General features: G+C 54.9%; 5 protein-coding genes across 5 annotated transcripts; 2 read left to right on the top strand and 3 right to left on the bottom strand.

Annotated features, from left to right (window-relative positions):
• Positions 1-2,065: 2,065 nt before the first annotated feature.
• Positions 2,066-2,881, top strand: J7T54_006017 (uncharacterized protein; the record flags this gene model as incomplete). The annotated part of the gene is made up of 1 exon (XM_051502870.1): positions 2,066-2,881. One exon carries the CDS (start codon positions 2,066-2,068, stop codon positions 2,879-2,881), a length of 816 nt encoding a protein of 271 aa, XP_051366539.1.
• Positions 2,882-3,134: 253 nt separating this feature from the next.
• Positions 3,135-5,049, bottom strand: J7T54_006016 (General alpha-glucoside permease-like protein; the record flags this gene model as incomplete). Its single annotated transcript, XM_051502859.1, has 5 exons — positions 3,135-3,642; positions 3,699-4,383; positions 4,431-4,814; positions 4,872-4,897; positions 4,961-5,049. The coding sequence occupies 5 exons, from the start codon at positions 5,047-5,049 to the stop codon at positions 3,135-3,137; spliced, it is 1,692 nt and encodes a 563-aa protein (XP_051366538.1).
• An 881-nt stretch (positions 5,050-5,930) lies between these two features.
• J7T54_006015 (Dynamin-binding protein-like protein) lies at positions 5,931-11,610 on the bottom strand (the record flags this gene model as incomplete). The annotated part of the gene is made up of 4 exons (XM_051502848.1): positions 5,931-6,047; positions 6,097-10,037; positions 10,090-10,252; positions 11,050-11,610. The coding sequence occupies 4 exons, from the start codon at positions 11,608-11,610 to the stop codon at positions 5,931-5,933; spliced, it is 4,782 nt and encodes a 1,593-aa protein (XP_051366537.1).
• A 1,650-nt stretch (positions 11,611-13,260) lies between these two features.
• Positions 13,261-17,052, top strand: J7T54_006014 (uncharacterized protein; the record flags this gene model as incomplete). Its single annotated transcript, XM_051502836.1, has 10 exons — positions 13,261-13,485; positions 13,591-13,656; positions 13,861-13,998; positions 14,307-14,492; positions 14,646-14,969; positions 15,018-15,476; positions 15,586-16,381; positions 16,436-16,540; positions 16,776-16,884; positions 16,932-17,052. The coding sequence occupies 10 exons, from the start codon at positions 13,261-13,263 to the stop codon at positions 17,050-17,052; spliced, it is 2,529 nt and encodes an 842-aa protein (XP_051366536.1).
• Positions 17,053-17,086: 34 nt separating this feature from the next.
• J7T54_006013 (uncharacterized protein) lies at positions 17,087-18,735 on the bottom strand (the record flags this gene model as incomplete). Its single annotated transcript, XM_051502825.1, has 2 exons — positions 17,087-18,105; positions 18,156-18,735. The coding sequence occupies 2 exons, from the start codon at positions 18,733-18,735 to the stop codon at positions 17,087-17,089; spliced, it is 1,599 nt and encodes a 532-aa protein (XP_051366535.1).
• Between the last annotated feature and the right edge of the window lie 1,011 nt (positions 18,736-19,746).

The raw sequence follows: 19,746 nt of genomic DNA, 5'->3' as shown, positions 1-19,746 counted from the left end.
CCCTCTGGACGCATAGACGATCACGAGTCAGAACTTCTGTCAGTGACTGATCCCACATCTGTGTTTCAGAATCCTGGTGAGTTGGTGTGGTGGCCAATCTTCATGTTACTTCGGAGACTATTCGGCTCTCGTCCACGGATACTTCGCTCTGACCGCCGCCACGATCCAAGGCGGTGCAGTAGTCATGTTCGATTCTGTTCACGGTGAGCTCCGAACCCCTGCAGTATCTGGATGCAAGATACCCAAACGGTCAGTACCATAACACGCCTTTCAGCGAGACATTGTTATGTATGTGAGCCGGACCGTGGCGCAATTCATCGCATGCATAGGTTCACGGGAATCGACTTGTTGACCAGGACCTCGCCCTGGCCGTGGCCTTGGCGTACAGCTGACAAACGCTTTCGATCAGCTGCGTCCCTGGTGACTACCGCAGGTCGGCGAATTGATTTATCGAGGAGGTACTTTACGTTCGGAGAGGTTGGTGCAGAGAGGTCTCGCGGTTTCAGAACTGGCTGAGACGACGCTGAAAGATGGCGTGATGAAATTCGTCCGTGAGCTATACTCGACAGGCCGAATAGAAGCACCGGTGGTTTGTCTCGCCCATACGCACCGACTGTGCGATCAATGTCTCCTTGTGCGTGTGCTGTCGTTGAGTGACAAAGGGAGTCGCCGAGCTAGTACGGAGTAGGGATTGGATGCCTCTTCAGTGCCGTGTCGTTGAGCATGCATACCAGGAATACCATCCCAGGCAGTTCCATTCTTGGAGATTGGCGTTCGATGGCCGCAGGGGCGCACTGACACACGAAATTTGGCCCTGTCCTTATGCTGAGAAGCTCAGACCACGACCCTTTCTTGCTCTCATACTCCCCCACGTCCATCATGCACGGACGGCACAGCGAGGCGTCTAGACAAGTCATTGGCATCGTGCAAGAGTCATTGTCGCGCGTGCTGCGTAACGTAGTATCGTCAGAGACTAGTTCAGTGTACACCTAAGCCTTGCCCTGACTGTCTGCCTACCTGTAGCGTGCGCGATAGCGGGGCGAGTGCGAGACTGGCTATCAACCAGGCAGCCGCGAATACTGAACCCAAGCCTTGCGCGCAGTCCTGGCTGTCTGGAGGCTGCCTTTGTCAAGACGACGAATTGAGACAGAGCCGGAGAGGGGGCTAGCTCTCCGAGTCGTCTTCTAAGTGTCTTAGCTTGGATAAGCCAGTATGGCATTCCATTGCGTTCTTGGAGTCTGTGATACACATCTACATACACCTTTCAACGATATAAGATACTCCGGGATGTTCAGTTGTCGTCGGTAGTGACGAAAAACGGAGGAAACTTCCAGTCTTCTCGGTGATAGTTGGTTTGCACGACTATCGCACCATGTTTTCGACTATACAGGCCCAATAGCGATCAAACATGAAGTGTCCGTGATACTTGACGTTGGCTCATGCCTCGTGATACGTGACACGATGGAATAAGGCATGCTCAAGCACGTTTTTCCTCCTCTGTCATAAACTTCCATGTCAAAGCGGCCAGACATTGGCTATAGAGCCAGCCTACAGAGGGCTTTTTCTGTCCTCCCTGTTGTCAACCGGTCCCTTTCGACTGGCTGATCGATCCAATGCTGGCGCTCATGGAGCCATGCGACTTGTGGCTTCACTGCATAGCGCGATCTAGTTCTTCCTCGCGGCCACATTATTACCCTCAGATTCACAAATAGTCTCTCAATGCAAATTCTACTCGTCGTCGTGTCGTATGTCGACGTGTGGGCCACTTGCTCAACTTTGTCCCAACACCTCTTTACAGATATTGTCCGATCCGTTGCAACGGTGACATTCTGTGTCAAAGCTCTACGTGATTGCGGATGTTACTGATGAATAGATGGCATAATAAGGCTCAGCACATTGATTTCTACGAAATTGTACATCTCGGACGTCGGCGAAGACTGGGAACGAAGCCTACGACGCAGCAGGGAGTGCGCATAGGGTATGCAGAAACCAACTGGACCTGCTTCGTTGTGTGTTCCCCCTCATCCCCACTTCCGCTAAAACGGACTCGAACTGCTGATCGGGAATGCTGAGCTTCACCACGGATCCAGCATCGTCCGGCGCGTCCGTTTCGGCCAGTCTGTTCTCCTCCTCTACGCCCATACAGTCATCGCGAGCACAGAGACACGCCGTCGGCCTCCCAAATCGCGCAGCACACGTGTCCAGTCGGCAGTCACCATTAGGCACCAAGGGACGTGCATGCCTCGTCGATAATCTTGGCCAACCGCGCCCAACGAACCGCGACGACCATCAGCGACTTTTTCCCATTCCCGCAAGACACCACACGTTCCTGTACATTATCCGAGACCCTGCCCAGGACAACAACAGAATGGCGAGCTTTGTCACCGACCTCTGGGAGTCCATCTTCACCCCAGGTCCCACGCCGACCCTACTGCGCGCGGCCAACGCCACTTTTCTCGCTCTGCAGCTCACCCTCGCCGGCCTGCTCTTTGCCACCTACTCGATCCACTGCGTCATTCTCTCCATCATCTGCGCAGGTCTCTGGTGTAGCGTCAACTGGTTTGCCGCCGAGCTCGCCATCGTCCAACGGGAGCAGGCGGCCAAGGACAAGGCCGAGGAGGAGAAGCGGAGGACGAGGAGGGACGACGGCAGCGATACGGAAGTGGAAGAGGAGAGCAAGCTCATTCCTGAGAAAGATACAGAGGGCGTGAGCGCCTCGAAGGAGGTCGAGGTGCAGCCGGCGACGCAGGGCCTGTCGCAGAGGAAGGGCCTCGAAGTGGAGTCGGCGAAGGAGAAGGATGCGCAGGTATCGCAGTCGAGCGTGAGTACGGAGGATGAGTGGGAAAAGGTCTCTGAGGGTAGCAAGGAGAAGGACCAGTAGTAGCTCATGGGGAGCTGGACAAGAGCTATGCCAGTGTTCAAAATTGGAACTACCCAAGCCTGACTGACGACCGATCAACTCGTACCCACTGAGGCGTGCCACAAGAGTCTAGCCTGGAGATTGCGGATGCAACCTCAGTGGCATTGGTGCAAGTATCACGACAGTGCGCACATGGATAGCCTCGATGACTGATGAACGCCTTGTTTCCGCGTACCCCATTACATGTCCCAAAACGCCAAACCCCCAAGAACATCTACAGATATCTCAGCTTCCTGGTAGCCCAAGCCGCGTAGACCGTGCTCATCGCGCCAATGAACAGGCTGATTGCGATGGCATTTGGCCCATCTCTAGTGAGTTCAGCCGAATCCTCGGGAGCAGACTCGTCGCCGCTACCAGCACCAACACCGACACCCGCACCAGCGCCTCCGTGGCCCACGCCCACGTCGAGGCTCTTCCCAGGCTCGAGGATGGCAAAAACAATCATGTTGATAAAGGTGCCAACAAACTGAGGCAAGGTGGTGAATATGTTGAGGATGCCAAAGTAGATCCCCGACAACTCACCCGATGCCTTGACCTCGGGCGCGTGCATAGGATCCTCAGCTGACAGCATCTCAATGTCGTCCTCGTCCTCACCGTCGATGCTGCCGTCATTGTGGGATACACGGCGATACTGAGGTGGCGTGGAAGTGTCACCGGCGCTCATGCGGTTGACCTCGACCCCCAGGAGGGCCACAGGCGCCCATATGGCAATCGTCCATGGCCTGGATGGAAGGTTAGCATCTGCACGTGGCAGGGCAGAGAGGGTGAGCTGACTTACAGCCCACAGAGACAGACGAGGAATGTGGCAAAGCGATAGCTCGTCGCAAAGGGCGCCATGGACATGGCCGCAGAGAACACCAGATGCCCAAAGATCCATGTCGTTAAAATGTTCGGCCTGTACTTGCCCAGCCTCGCTACGAACCCAGACATGGACTGTGGCATCCACGGCGTCGCGCTCTTCCTGTCCGGAGACTCCACCAGCAGCGGCAAGACGAACGCCGCCGTGAGCGTAATAATCGACGTGATGACCATGGATGTGCTCCCGATGCGACCCATGTCACCGAGCATGTCGCCGGACGCAACCGCGTCCTTGGGCACGTCGTAGCGAAAGTACGTCTCGCCAATCCAGGTCGTCCCGTAGAACATGTAGGGAAACCAGCCCAGCCACGACCAGAACTGCGCCCTGCAGATGGCCTGGACGCGGGGCGGCATGTTCAGAATGGTGGACCAGATCTGTCGGAAGATCTGAAAATGCCCCTTGGCATCGCTGGGCGCCGCCGCCACGAGCACGCGCTCCGTGACAGCCCAGCACGTGATGCCGTTGGTGACCACCATAAAGACCATGGCGATGATTGTGAGCTGCTTGAACTGCGTGTCGCCCATCCACTTGCCAAAGATACCGACGAGATCGGCAGCGCCGAGGCCGTACCCAACGACATGGCCCACCGACGACATCCTACTAACTGCCTCCTGTTAGCACCGCAACACCTGACTGAAGGGCACTACTCACACCAAGCGGCCCCTGTCTGCTGCTTGTCCACTGTCAAGGTGTCCACGATGAGGCTCCTCGAGCAGCTCATCACAGCGTTGATCGCAAAGTCCACCGCGTAGATGGCCAGCACGGCCAGGGCAATCGTCGGTCGCTTGGCCTTCTCTTCGTCTGCCTGCACCAGGCCCACAATCTCCTTTGTGAAGCCCAGCACAAGCAGACACACCGCGACCAGGGCGGTGCCGAGGAGCATGAGGGGTCGTCGCCGGCCGTATTTCGAGGTAGAGGCGTCGGCGAGCGCGCCGACAACAGGCTGCACAATGAGCCCGGAGAGCGGACCGGCGATCCACACGAGAGATGTGTTTGACTTTGTGAGGCCGAGATCGAGGAGGTAGGGCGTGCAGTCTGTGATCACTGGTTAGCAAGGCGGCAGCATGCTGTCCGCGGTCGACGGTACCGTACATGTCATCTCGATACCCCATGTGAACCTGCATTGCTGTCGTTAGCCGTCGCAGTCGCCGCGTGGTGATTGTGTGTGTGTGAGTACCTACGTTATCCCAATAGCACCAAAGGTGAGCAACGCCATCTGCGCCGCCTCTGAGCCTCCCCTCACACCCGGTGTTCCCGTCCACGTCGCCATCGCGCGGGCGTCAGAGGCTCTGCGTAGCGAGGTGGCGCATGGCTTGCCTCGGGGAGATCGCTTGTGACTTGGCAGTATGCGCAATGCAAGAGAAAAGGGGCGATTCTCTGCGAGTATGGCGGCGCGTAATGATCGCGTATGTATGTAGCAATGATGCCAATGTGGAACTTGGGAAGTGTGTAAATGACTAGGCTAGACTAGAGATGCCAATGCGCCAGAGATCTTGGCCAAGCACCCCTACCTAGTCTAGTCTAGTCTAGACTACACTAGTGGGTGGGTCTGTTTCGATTGGGGAACCTGGGGTAAATGACTACCTTACGTACAAGCACACGCCTGCGAATGCCCTTCAACAAAGTAGTATCTACTAATAGTAGCTAGAGAGGTTACAACCATCCGGACATCATCTTCCATAATTGAGATTCATTGTTACTGTGGCATGTATTGGTATCTTATTTCGGAAATCAGGTTCATCAACGTCCGTCACGCCATCCCTGCATCGCCTGCTACCAGGGCTGAGCACATCTTGTGCACGAACCGAGCCATGACGTACTGTACCATGCACTGCCTATCAAACGCCCCGGCGCCCGAGCCTCCTCTGTCCGTGCAATGACGGCGACTGGACCTCATGCGCCCCTTTGCATACCTGATGCCAGTGTGTACAACTGCTGCCTTGTCATGGGGCCATCTGCTCGCTCCGCAACGCCTGACGAAGAAAATGAGAAGAAAAATATCAGGAGTAACATCAAGAGGCTTGAATATGTCTGGAGAGCCGTAAAAGCTGTGCAGTGAGCTTGTGAGGCGCGGTACATCGCTGCGTGAGAGAATATGGTGAGGAATGGTATCGTGGACATGCGCGCTCGCTGTTGGTCAAGTATGTTCATTCATGAGTCTGCCAACTTGGCAAAGTGCTTGGACCAGATCCAGCCGACCTGTTCACTGGCATCGTCCTGGTTCTTGGCAAGCCAGAGCTCGCCCTTTTCGGCAATCACGTCGAAAATCTGGACATGTCAGCTTCGCAAGCAGTAGGTGCTTCGGAACACAACTCACCTCCCCTGCCTGGTAGATTAGATAGGGATAGCCGGCTTCGTGCTTCGTTGTCGCAATGTTGAACTCAAATAGGGATGCGGCGAGCCACAGTACGTTATACCCATCATGAGCCGCACCGCGATCCATGGAGGATGCTCGCGAAGACGATCGCTTGTTTTCCTCCGGCCCATCGGGGAGAGGCAAGGCCGAGTGGAAGAGCCCAGAGAATCGGCGACCCTCTTGTGGCACTGTGGACGAGTTGTATGTTGCGCTCGAGTCGCGTCGATACTGCGATTGCGACTCCATGCTCTGCCTTGGAATCGCACCCGAGTCGAAGCTGCGTCCTGTGCTTGGTCGAGTCGAGGTCCCGCCGAGAACGGATCGCGAGCTGCCAGATACTTCCGGCGTGACTCCAGCCGATGAGCCTGCCGTGGCCGGAGGAAATCCGGCGTAGTAGTCCCGGTAATTGTACTGGTGGGGGCTTGCGACGTTCTTGGGTGCGATCGGAGACACCGAAGACGTACTGCTTTCACCCTTCATAAAGTCAGGTGTCGGGAGCGAAGGTGCCGAGTCTGTGGTTGTGGACAGGCCCCGGCTTCGCATGGTATCAACATCCGACGGCCTGGGCGACCTCGTCTTCCGCGACAACGCATCGTCTGTGCTTGCAAAGGTCGACATGGATGGTCTGCTCCATGTGGTTGGGTTGAGGATGCCAATGCTGGCTAGTTGCTCCTCCACATAAGGGAATTCTCGTTGGAACGTGTTGACAATTCCGTCGAGGTCGGGCATGTCCTCATTGTCCTTGAGCACTGCCTTCATCTTCTCCTTCCAAATGCGAAACCACTTGGTCTGTATGTCCACAAACCGTAGCAGACACAGATTCCCAATCTCCACCGTACTCTGGGACAGCACTGGCAGTTCTTTCTTGAGGGTGTCATTGAGAGCTTCGTATTCTTCCACCAAATCTTTCAACCTCGAATCTGGGCTTTTGCCCGCGCGCTTCAGTTGCTCATGGCGTTCGTAGTCGAGACGTCGCTTTTGCCGCTTCTTCATGGCAAGTGAGGGGTTGCCGTAGGCCTTGATGACCAGCTCAAAGGGCTCAATGACTTGCTTGCGAACCTGTGCCAGGTGCTCCTCGAGTGCTAGCTTTTCAATATCGCGTATCGAAATGTTAAATTGCACCCATTTGCTCTCCAGCTCAGGATGCCCGCCCGGCTGAATCCGCATGACAAGCTCAACTGAAGAGAGATACTGCAGGAACTCCCTTACGTAGGTAGAGATCTGGCGAGTGTAGAATTCAACGTCTCTGAGGACCACCTGCAGGCGCAAGTAGTCATCGCCAAATTTCTCATGAAGCTTGGCATATTCCGAATCCTCAGGTGGTCTCGCGCCTGGGGCTTGTAGCTTGTCCACACGCTTTCCAAATGCCCTGGCGAGGCCACTCTTGCCGTCGGACTCCTTGCGCTTCCTACCAACGATCTGGCCAACCAGCTCGAAATTCTTCTTCGTCTTGTTAATCTCGATGATGGCGTTTTCGATAACGTCTTTCGCTGCCGCCAGTCCTTCTCGATCGGGATGGCCCTGCGGGGTGTGTTGCAGGATCGTTATGATCAGGTTCGGATACTTGGTGATACGCTGCATGGGCTTGATCAATAGCGAATCCAGGTCCCACGCCGCTGTCAAGTCCTTGGCGACCTCATTACACTCGTTGAGCCACACCTTGACGGTTGGGTCCTGCTGGATTTGTATGAGACGTTTCGCAGCCTGGTCACTGCTTCGCAGGAAGCCCTCATGGGCCGTCTTCATCCGCTGAATGTTGTTCTTGAACAAGGGCCCGAGGAGCACAGTGCGATCCTGCGCATCGCTGGTCTCAACCTTGCTTGAACTCTCGTTCCCGTTGTCTTGCAACGATGATGAGCGCCCCGACTTCATCACGTAGACATTGGCAGCCGCTTCTTTGACTTGTGCCAAGAAATGAGTGTGGAACGAAATGATCTCATCGGTGTTTCGGAAGATCTGCTTGACAGTCTTGTCGTCAAGCTTAGGACATGCTTCGGCCGTGCCTTTGTAAATCTCCTCCACAATGTTCATATCGCGCACAAAGACCGCCTCCGTGTCCACAAGTTCCTTGATAACGTTGCGGCGCTGAACAAGTCGATGCCGCTCCTTTTCTGTCAACTCGTCGCCATTTGCTACAATGACCTTTGTCGCTGCACTGTCACATGAGGGGGCGCCAAAGTACTGGTCCGGTGTGCCAACCGAGTTGGTGTCAATTGTGCGTGGCGTTTCAAGCTGTGACATGTATTCTTCGCTTCCACGGCCTGAGGCGAGTCTTGTACTCCCGTATTGTGACTGATCATCGTAACCGCTGGACCGACTGGATGTTAGAAGCGAGCCTGAAGTAGGGTGGGGAACAGGCGGCGGCTCATGATCAGGCGAGGCGATATTTGGTGCGCTGTGCGCCGGGTTTTCTGAAAGATACGGTATCCTTAAGTCGTCACCAACATCAACGTTCGGCAATTGCTGTGTGTTGGATCTCTGAGGCTCGGTCGTCATGTGAAATTGTTGCGCACGGGGCGAATCGTGTTCTGATCCGCGCGTTCCAGGGTCGCTGCCGCGGCCTATGACTTCTGATCCGAAGATGGTAACATGCCCATACGTCGGTGATTCTTGTGGATCGTCCAGTTTGGGTGATTGATCAAAACTCGAAGGGTTGGGGCTTTCTACTGTAAGATCTGTCCATTGAGAATGCTGGCTGATCCGGTTGGACCACGAGGGGGGAACCAAGAGGGTCGTGGGCTCTGTCGCGTTGGGCTCGTACCCAGCATCACCAGCGTCTGAAGTGGCGCAAGACGACATGATCTGCGATGAACGACGATCGTCACACTGTGACTCCGATTGACAGTCGTCTAGAGGTAGGCGGTCATCAGCGTCCTCGGTGCATGTGTCATTGACGTTGTCGTAACCATACGCTGAACTACGCGCAGGATCCGCTGTGTCGTCGAGGTCTGTGTGACAGTCCGAATCGTCTTGCATGTCGAGTCGAGGGAAAGGTACAGTCTCGCTATCAGCAGCATGCTGGGGAGGCAGTATCGTGACAGTCGTGCTAAACGAGCTTGCCATTCGCGGTGGCTGGTCGCGATTCATCCTGAACCTCTCCTCGTACGCGTCCACTGGGGACATTCTGTTCTCATCATCGTAGCCTGATGAGACTGTTGAATCCCGAGAGGGCTGTACAGGTTCGTGACTTTCGCTATCGACGGACGGGGAATGAGAATCGTCTTCGAACGGAGAGTAGTATTCAGCGCGAAAAGGAACAGGAGCCAGCTGCTGGGGGCTTGGTGGTTTGACTGTAAAGGGCACTGCGTCGGATTGTGGTGTAGCAGACATAGAAGGTTCGTCCTGCGGATCAACGTCGAATTCGGTAGTCTCTGTGGTCGCTGATACAGCTGAAAGCGGTGGCTCGTCTCTATCAGTTTGTGGGCTGAAGGCCGGAAAGCTACCGGGCACGTCCATCGGGGGCGTTTCGAGAACTGGGTATCTCTGAGGCGCGACAGACGACTCCTCTGGATGAATCGTTTCCTCAGAAGGAGCGGCCATCGTCTCTTGACGGGTGAAATCCATATCTACCGGCGACTCAGCAAGGATTACCGCATCCAACGCAGCCTGGACGTGCGGCCGGTGCTCGACTGGCATATCACCACTTGGGGATTCCGGCTCAGCAGTCGACGGCTCGCGTGCTAATGGAGAAGGGGCTGCCGATGAAGACTCGGTTGCTGCTTGCGCTTGTGTGGCCGCCTCGAGCTCCCGCCGCCTCCTCTCCGCTGCCCGTTTACGACTTTCGAGAGCTTGGCTCTCGCGCACAGACTTACTGTACGCGAGACGTATGTGCTCTCGTCGTTGTTCAAAGTCTATTGGTCCTATCGACATCTTTCGACGGCGGCTTCCTGGCTCCTGCGCCGCTGTCGATGAAGATCTTGAGGTTACAACAGTCGTCCGCGGCGGTCTATCCACCGCTTTCGACCGTGAGCTTGCTGTGGTCGCCATAGACACTGGCTGTCTGGGTCTCGAGCTTCGTAGTGGTGGTGACAGTTTCGGTGGAGGGGAAGCAATATACGCCTGGAGTCGTGTATTGCTGTTGGGCGTTGGCAATCTGGGCGGTGCCCCCCTCCTCCCGCTACCAGCCGGTTGAGTGGGCGTTTTCGCTCGCGTGGCTGGTGCCTTAGATCGTGCCGTCGGTGTCGTTGCCCTCGAAGCCCTTCCATTCGCATAAGGTCGTCTGCTCGTGGCAGGGGAATTGGACCTGGTAGAGTCTGCACTAGAAGAGTCGCCCGGTGTACTTAGTTGCCTCACAGACAACGGAAGTCTCGAGGTTGTTGTAATATTCTGGTTTTGTGATGTAGATGTTGGTATTCGAGTGGCGCCTTTTCTGGAAGGAGGCTGCGGAGCTGTCTGCGACGCGACATCGCTGAGGGACCGCCCGTGACTCTTTGACGCTAGTGGTGGAGACGCTTCGTGGTGGCGCGTGCCCTTGACTGGGCTTATCTGTTCGTACCAGGCGTCTGTGGATGGCAGTTCGACATCGGGATCTGATAAGCTTCGTTGATGGGGCCACGAGCCGCGTGTGTCAGGGCCAGAGCCACGCCGGGGACGGATGCTCTCGATACCAAACCCTAGTGCCGATGTATCGTATTGATCCGGGAGAATCTCGCCAAATAGTAGGCCCTGCGGCGGTAATGTAGTGGGTGTCAAAGCCGGAGGTGGCTGCGTCGGATGCGATGGGGTCTGAGGAGATAGTTGAGCCATTGCTGGCGAAGCATTTGAGTTGGCGCCATTGCCGGAAGCTCGAGGCTTGGCCACGCGGCTGGCAAATGATTGAGCATTGCTGGAGATATGATCTTCCGCAAAATACTTAGGTCGTTGGCTTCGCGTTTTCGAATCGCTCGAGTTTGGCTCTGATCCTCCGCTTCGTACGCTCGCATATGAGTTGGCACCGTCACCACCTTTCCACGTCGTCTGCACCCGTGGCCCTGACGCATTGTCGGTGCGAGTCCCTGGGGTACGAGGGATCGAAGAGCCATTTCCACTCTGATCGAATCGCTTCTTGAGGTCCTTGACGCTCGGCTTGCCATTAGGGTTCGGGCGGACTTTGGGATTCGTTGTCGCTGCCACTGGATTTGACGCTGATCGAACATTGTTTGGCCTGGGTAGACTTCGATTCGGTGAGACGACTGGATGCCTCGGGGTCGTTCCGTCGCCATTCGAGCGCAACGACGGACGTGGAACCGAAGACGAGGCCATTTGGTCGTGGAAGTAGCGATCGTCCGGATCTATACTGGACGCATGATGGTCATGAGTGTCCGTCGAAGCGAAGTTGTGGTCGTGTGCGTATCCCGAGTGGGAGCTCGTGTCGTGATCGAATGTCAGGTCGTGGTGAAAATGCTGTAATCGGCGCTGATGGCGGAGGTCAAGATCTTGGCGGGCCTCATCGTATTCGAGGTCCCAATGATCCATGTCGCTGCCAGTGCTGTCCATGGTAGGCTGCTGGGTGGCGCGCCCTACCAGGATCTTCACGGTTGACTGGGCTCCAGCTCACTCTGGGGGACAACGTATCAAGCATTCATTCGGCCACAACAGCAGGCCCAGCTCGACAGGGCGGCAGAACGCATCGATGCGCTGTCGACGATGTCGAGAAATGATTGGAGACGCAGATCCAGGATCCCAAACTCACAATAGGAAGATCCAGACTGGAGCGTCAGGTCGTTGTTTCGCTCAGTCGAGGCAGCGTGGAGGGAATGGCGTGTAGAGGAGGGTCGTGATTGGCGTAGCGTGGCTGAGAAGCACTGCAGGAGCGGTCATTGCAATAGCCACCCGCGGACGAGTCCCGCTGCGAAACTCCCACAGCCCGCTGTAAGCTTCCTGCTTCCATTGCTTACAGGTCATCCTTGGCGGGCGGGCGGGCACTGGGACATCTTTCCCCTTGCGCTAGCGACGCTATCTATTTTAACCGTCTTTGTCCACAAACTCGATTTGGGTCTACAAGTGCGAGACCCGAGGCGCAAATGGCTGGAGTACGGCAATATGCTATCTCAACTAATAAACTCTAACCAAAACTCGTCTACCGACAGGCTGCGACAATTGGTCAGTAGAGCTTGGAGCGGGACGTTGAGGCCTGTCCCTCAGGGCCATGAGCCAACCACCGTCTTCCGAATCTGTCAAAATGCCCCGTTTGTCACATCAAAGCCAGACCCGTCCGTTACTCTCATGGAGTCGTGCAATCACTCGCTTGCCGGCAGCTGCTAGCCTCCGTTATTAACATGTTTCTCCTGCTTTTTCAACTGGCATGAAACGTCATGTAAGGGACAAGCTGCAGCGGGATGGTGTGGTGCGCGCTGCCGACGCGACACGTTGGGGTCGTCACTGGAGGAGAACAATTGCCCATTCAATTCTGAAGCGAAGGAAACAACAATCACGGCGATTGCTGACTGGAGGTGTCTTCATTAATAATACTTGGTACCTATCTGCCTTGGTTACGGCCCACACACTGCGCCCGCAAGGGCCGCAACCCACCCAGGTGAAGTGACCCTGGACTCCTGGGTCCTGGCAAGGATGGTCTCGAGACCTCGACTGCGATAACCCCAGTTGAACAAAGGACATTCGTAGACCATTGGGCGGATTCAAGGTCTATGTGGGCGGCGATAGGTGCCGCGTTTGTTTGTTGGCCCTGATCCTAGTCTGTGCTGGATCGACGTTGTTCATGCTCTGGAGCAGTCATTGTGTTTGCGGGAGATCGGGCTTGGACGTCTGCTTCCCGACCACATCAATAAGAAAAAGTTGGCCTCAACGAAATAGTGATAGCCAGTGTCTCAGTTCGTTGTTGGAACACTCATTGTCCGTTGAGACTGGAATATGGACTCCAACTTGGAGTCTGGACGGTGACAATGAATCTCAATTAATAGACGGACATGCGAGCGGGTACGGTGGCACTGCACTGGCACAGCGGCGGGTGGGGCGGGTGGGGTATTTCGGCCACCGTTCCGGGACACCAAGCCACATTCAAGCCACTTCCTCTCGTTAGCTTCGTTAACGCATCGCGAGACTGACGCGTCCGGGACTAGAGATAACGACGCGGTTCTTGCTACAGCTCGCCACCCGACGACATTACTCTGTACACCAGGATGGATCATGGCGATCGGGACCAAGAGGAAGCGGGGACCCGACGGATCCACGAACAACACAGCCAAGTCTGAGTGTCCTGTGAAGAAGGATCTATTGGTTCAATGCTACAACAGAGTGCAGACCTTGCGGCAGTATCTACAAGCGAAGCTGCCGTCGTCTTCAAGACTGAGGAGGAAAAAGGTTGCGAATATCGGCCTGGGCGAAGAGGAGCCCACCGAGCTCGAGGCGTCTGTGTGTCACCTGCTGGATACGACTTTGGTTTGTTCGTCACAGGAAACACCAAAGCAAGCTGAGATTCAAGCTGTACGATGGCAGCAATGGCTCTCCTTTTCCCAGAAGGGTGATGAGTCGTACGTGACTATATCAGGCAGTCCCCAAGCCATGTCCTTTGCGCAGTCCGAAGTAAGTGCGCATCTAGCTTCCTAACTCCATGCCCTAATTTTGTAGATAATCGACTTTGTGATCTGGATGTTGTTTGCGCGAGAGAAGGCGCTTTCTTCTCGACCAAAGCACTTGCTATGTGATGGTTTCCGCAAAGGTGCTCCTGGCAGTGAACAAGCCGCTTCCAGCATCCCAGGGGTCTATATCCGTTTTCCGAACCCACAGGTGAAGACGCTGAAATCGGCCCCTTGGCCACAAGTTCTTGCACTACTGGGCCAATCTGGCGAAGGGATCATAATCGACTTGCTGGTTGACTCTTCCATCTTCATAGCTGTCGATGCCGGCTATGGCAACTACTTCCAGGTCAGCGGTGGGTCTACCTGCTCGCTTTCGCCAACGCGTACTGACTTTGCAAGGATTCCCCCTTTCCGAAATGCGTTTCACCACAGACGAGGCGGCAATCTTTACTCGGAAACCATCAGACATAAGTCTGGTCAGGAGCAGGATCTTTTACGCAAAACCTGCCTTGACGGCAAAGGGGCTCGTGCAAGCAGGCTTCAAACACATACGTGAGCTCACCGGTCTGGAATCGAATGGTTCTGCCTGCTGACGTTACAGATGTTTTGAATAGATGTCCTAGGATTAGGTTGCAGCAGACTGGCTTGCTTCAGTCGCCGCCAGAGCAATCGCCACCTGAGGAGACCGACGCTGCCAAACGTCAGAATTATGTCAACGCGCTCAAGATTGCAATGTATGTGTTTCCGAGACAATTCAGGCTGCACAACGCGTTCACGTCGCACGTCGATTGGAAAACTACTGCCCAGAAGTTCCAGGACTACACGCTGCGGGAAGCTGAGGTTGGTCCCCTCTTGAAGGGGGAGCATCTTCCAAGAATACCAAAACGCTTGCAAGGCGACGCGCTTCACTTGATAGAGCATTTGCAGATATTACACGAGAGATGCTCCTACTTTGAGCTTCTGGCGCATTACTGTCCATCTGTGCTGGATCAGGTGCGCCTCGCAAAGGCTCCCATGGCGAAGGATGTCGCCTTGCCGCAGGCACAGACCAGAAAGCGCTCAAAGAAAGCTGGACGAAGCACTCAGCCTGCGTTGACCCAACTTGATTATAAGTCGATTACAGACCTGGCCTCGCCGACTGCGCATGTGTCTGCCTTCTGCCAAGCTGCTCTGTCCAAAGTAGTACCGGATGGTTTCTGGGGTGCAAACGAGACCCTGAAGCACAACAAAAGAACGTTCCTTCGCAAAGTGGATCATTTCATCAAGCTGAGGCGTTTCGAGACGATGTCGCTGCATGAGATAGTGCAGGACTTCAAGGTAAGGATTCATATGTGTAGGGAGCCGATGCGGTCTAACGGTTGATAGGTCGTGGACATTGCCTGGTTACACCAGCGACATCTGGGTGCGCAAAAGACCAGCCAGACAGATATCAACAAGCGGTACGAGATCTTTCATGAGTTCTTGTACTATGTCTTTGATTCACTGCTCATCCCTCTCATACGAAGCAACTTTTACGTGACAGAATCGAGCACGCACAGATATCGCGTGTTCTACTACCGGCATGATGTATGGAGGCGGGTCGCTGAGCCTGCCACGGCAGCACTCAAAGAGAATATGCTGGAGGAAGTCAAGACGGCTGACGCGAGCCGTGTCCTCAGCTCACGTGGTCTCGGATTCAGCCACTTGAGACTGCTGCCGAAAGGGCAAGGGGTGCGACCCATCATGAACTTGAGGAGGAGGCAGATGCAAGCAAACGGAGGAGCCCTGAGGCCCAGTATCAATACTGTGCTGGGACCGGTGCATACGCTGCTCAAGTTGGAAAAAGTGAGTGTCCCAACATTCGGATATTATTGCCCTGTTTAATCCTCATCAGCGAGTCAACCCCGGTCGGCTTGGATCGACACTTTTCTCTCCCAAAGACATGTACACCAAGATCAAGGGGTTCAAACAAACCTTGAAACCTGGCCATGGAATGCTGTACTTTGCCAAGTTGGACGTTCACGCAGCATTTGATACCATCCCTCAGGAGGCCGTCATTCGCCTCATGGCAACTGTCCCCCAAAAGGCGTCTTACAATGTGGCCAAACATGCCGAAATCAAGCCGGGGGAACGTGCAATTGCCGAAGCCAACAAGACTGCCACGAAACCCATCCGTCGGTGGCATGCTACCGCCCTTCGGAACGGCGAATTCAAAACCTTTCATGAACGCCTGGAGGAGGATCTAGGCCAGCGAAAGAAAAACACCGTTTTCGTCGCCAGCGCAGCACATCAACAGCACAACAGGAGCGACCTCCTGTCTCTCTTGGCAGAGCACGTCTCCCAGCACCTCGTCAAGATTGGGAAGAAGTACTACCGCCAGAAGACGGGGATTCCGCAGGGGTCTGTGCTCTCGTCCTTTCTGTGTAACTATCTATACGCTGATCTCGAGATCCACCACCTCGACTTTCTTGGTGGCGAAGATTGCCTGCTCCTCAGACTCATCGACGACTTCCTCCTCATCACCCTGGACAGGTCCAAGGCGGAGAGGTTTGTCGAGACGATGCACAGAGGGCTGCCAGACTATGGGGTGCAGGTCTCTGCCGCCAAGACGCTGGTAAACTTTGAGATGGCCCTCGGCGGAGAGGTTGTCAGTCAAGTAGGCAAGGGGGCAGGTTTCCCGTACTGTGGGGTGAGGATCGACACCAAGACACTCGAGATCTCCAAGGATATTGAGAGAGAGAAGAAGACTGGTACGCCGAGAAATGGTCACACATCTCGTTCGACCGCTGACAAACTGAAATCAGCTATTGGAAACTCGCTGACGGTGGAATACGGGAGGTCACCTGGACAGAACTTTGAGAGGAAGGTCTTGGGCAAGTTTCCCGGCAATCAGATTCACGGTGAAGATCGTGTGCTTATATGGTCCAACAGCCGCATTCACGATCCAGTCCCATCTCATGTTTTTCGACACCGAGCACAATTCTGCTCATACCGTGCTTGCCACCTTGCGTGCAGCATTCGAAGAAACCGCGCGCAAGATGTGGGCCTACACTAGATGCCTGCCCAGGGGCAAGAAGCCAGCAAGTAAAATCATCATTAGTACGAACGATGCTGTCGTCGCCTAGACACGTGCTGACTCTGCAGGGACTATCATCAAGCTGTCAGGCCTTGCGTTAAGGCTCTTGACTGGGAGGTCGAGGAAATTGCGAAACCCAGAATACCAGTGCGACATCCGCAGGGGTCAGGTTGCCATGTGAGTGGATCTTTCAACAACCAAGAGAATCTGGCTAACAAGATCAGGGCGGCATACGAAGCATTCGCTGCATTTCTCCGCCGGAAACAGACAAAGTACACGAGTGTTTTGGCTTGGCTCGATGAGGAAGCAGGTCGTCTGCGAGGCAAAACCTGGTTCAGCCCCTGAGTCCGCCAACTGCGTCTATGCGCTCCTAAATAGTCTACAGAGAAATCCCGCTTTGCCACCAATGTCTACCCGTATACCAGCCAGGTCTATGCCACTCGTCCCACCGCCACCATCGATCACTCTCGCGTCCAAAGCCTAGCATCCTGAAGAACGAGAACGGCACTGGTTCGAGGAGCCAGATGCCAGAGCCTGCCAAATCGTGACAGAGGAAATCGGAAGTCCAATGCAGCCATGCCATGGTGAAAAGGAGGCGCGTCCCCTGTGCCGCTTGCCTGGGCACGCGGATGCCCGTGCGTCGTTGCAAGCCAATCTCGACAGCGTACTGTACGAGGACACCGACAATTTGCAATGAGAAGAAAGCAGGAGCTCTCCAGACTTTTGTGTCTCCTGGTATGGAAGAAATACTGCCCATGGCATGCAGCAGACCACTCTGCGCAAAGCTCACCACAAAGGCCACGACGACAGCAGCCAGGGATCCGTGTCGGAGGTAGCCTTCTCGGACGAGGAACCGCGCAGGTGCTGAGAACTGCGATCGGAACGTCTGATGCCACCAACCACCCCACCAGCCCGCGAGACCTCTCTCCAAGACTTGCGAAAAGGAGCCAAAAGTCGAGGGATATTGCCATAGTTCGCCCCTTGCGGGAAATAGATGACCCATAATGTAGTACTGCATCAGGTCGTTGAGATTGAAGGCTCCAGAGATTGCAGAGATAATGCCGGCTAAGGAGAATATTTGTCGGTAGATGCGCAGACCCCACACAGGCAAGCCATCCAAGTACAATGGCAACGGCAGGATAGATGCGGCAGGGTGGTCGGGGCCAAGGATGAAATAGGGGTCCTTTGTCATGTGGACGGCCAGGAAGTCAAGAATGAGGTACATGATGCCCGCTGTGAGTAGTCGTGACCTGACGAAGCTGGACTCGGTCAGACGGCGACGGTAGCCTGTGGGCGTGACCACTGGCAAGGAAGACAGATCCGCAGGCGTGTTAGGCTCAATCGAGCCATGAGAGGGAATCTTTGGGCGAGGTATGGCTGAAATAGACCAGTTCCAGCCTGTGAAGTGTCAGTCATACGCGTGTCCGAAACTTTTTGGAACTGCGTACCTGCAAACCGGAAGTTGGTGGTCATGTCCAGAGCCCAGTTGAGGCGCTCGCCAAACGTACCCTCCTCTGGGAATGGCTGCCACACATATTGCACCGGCTTTTCATAATCTATTTGATCAGACCTCTCATGACCCTTCCTTTGCCGGATGCCATTCTCTACTGGCTGTTTTTCCGCCTGCCTGGTGGGAGGCCTGGGCTGGACTCTGACGACCCGTGCGGCGTCCCTCTGTGCGTTTCGCCAGATCAGCACGTTCATGGTGCTGATGACACCCCAGAAAGCCATCAGTCCATTCGCATAGCCCACGGCCATGTTGCCACTTTTGGTCGTCCTGATGATGTTTGCATCCAACCAGATCACCCAAGCCACGACAAGCCACCTCGCCCTCCATCGCCAGGGATGGCGCACTGCAGAGTGCGGGATCGCCAGAAAGAGCGTCGGCACAATGAAGGGGCCCAGGAGGGAGTACGGCAAGATGAGAGGGTGGTGTGTCTGTGAAGCCAAAGCGAGCTTGTAGGAGGCTCTGTACAGTGCACGCACTGCGTCGGCGAGGCTGCCAGCAGGAACGTCAACAAGCGACATGATGGGTGCAGAAGCAGTGAGTGTCGCCTATCTTATGGCGTTCGTCATGATGGTGACGGGCGTAGGTAACTTATATGCATAGCGAAGAGAGCAACTAAGGACAGTGGGCGGGTGACTGGTGAGAATTGTACATGTCTTACTATGGGCCACAGTAAACCTAAGTGTGGCCCCTGACTCATGTGACGTCAAGACTTGATCTGATCATGATGTTGGATGGCAGAATGAAATTATTTTTCATTACGATTGCTTTGCCTGTGAAGTTGCAGGCCATAACAGTATGAAATGGTGTATGCGGAATGTGGCAAAGAGCACATGGACTACGACCTGGCGTGGCTTGACAGTGTGACGCGGTGAAGTCACGGGTGAGGTTCCAGTAGGTGTTGACTTGTCACTTGAGGCGTGCGTCTACGTGGCTATAGGGTAACTCGCTGTCTGCTGAGCTTATCCTTTTTGGGTGCCTGGAAGCCGCAAAACGTCATGAACATGAACAAGTGAAGTAAGTTTATACTTTGCACACCACAAAAGACGATCGCGATCATGATTCATACCCTTGATCCAGTTGCAGACTGCGTCGCTTCCCCGGATTACGCTCCGTGCCGCGATTGTTGCAGGGCTGAAGTGGGTAATTATGGAATGTTTCTGGGCCCTGGATCTGTAGTACGTAGATTTACGCACAGGGCTTTGGCGAAACAATGTGCCTTCAGTTCAAATTGAGCAAGCTTCTCTCCTAAGCAAGTTTTCGGACTGCCAGCCATGCTTGGAGGTGGTAGTATGGTATGGTCAAAGGTGTTGGTGATTCGAGATGGGGGGTGGTCAGATTGCTGCTGCTTTTCAGATACATACCTGGTACTCCGTAATTAATGGTCAATTCCAGCTCCCGTGTCCGTAGCTCACATCTGCATGTATCCAGCGACTCCCAACTTCTTCTTCTTCCATCCCTCAACTTCATCTGGCTAGCATTCACCTTGTAATCGATTAGCCCAAGAAGCATCTCATCGCAGCAAAGCACAC

The sequence above is a fragment of the Emericellopsis cladophorae genome (assembly GCF_022114955.1).
Source record: "Emericellopsis cladophorae strain MUM 19.33 chromosome Unknown NODE_1_length_1489480_cov_119_871856, whole genome shotgun sequence".
Taxonomy (NCBI): Eukaryota; Fungi; Ascomycota; class Sordariomycetes; order Hypocreales; family Bionectriaceae; genus Emericellopsis; species Emericellopsis cladophorae.
This window is presented reverse-complemented; position numbering and strand designations above follow the sequence as displayed.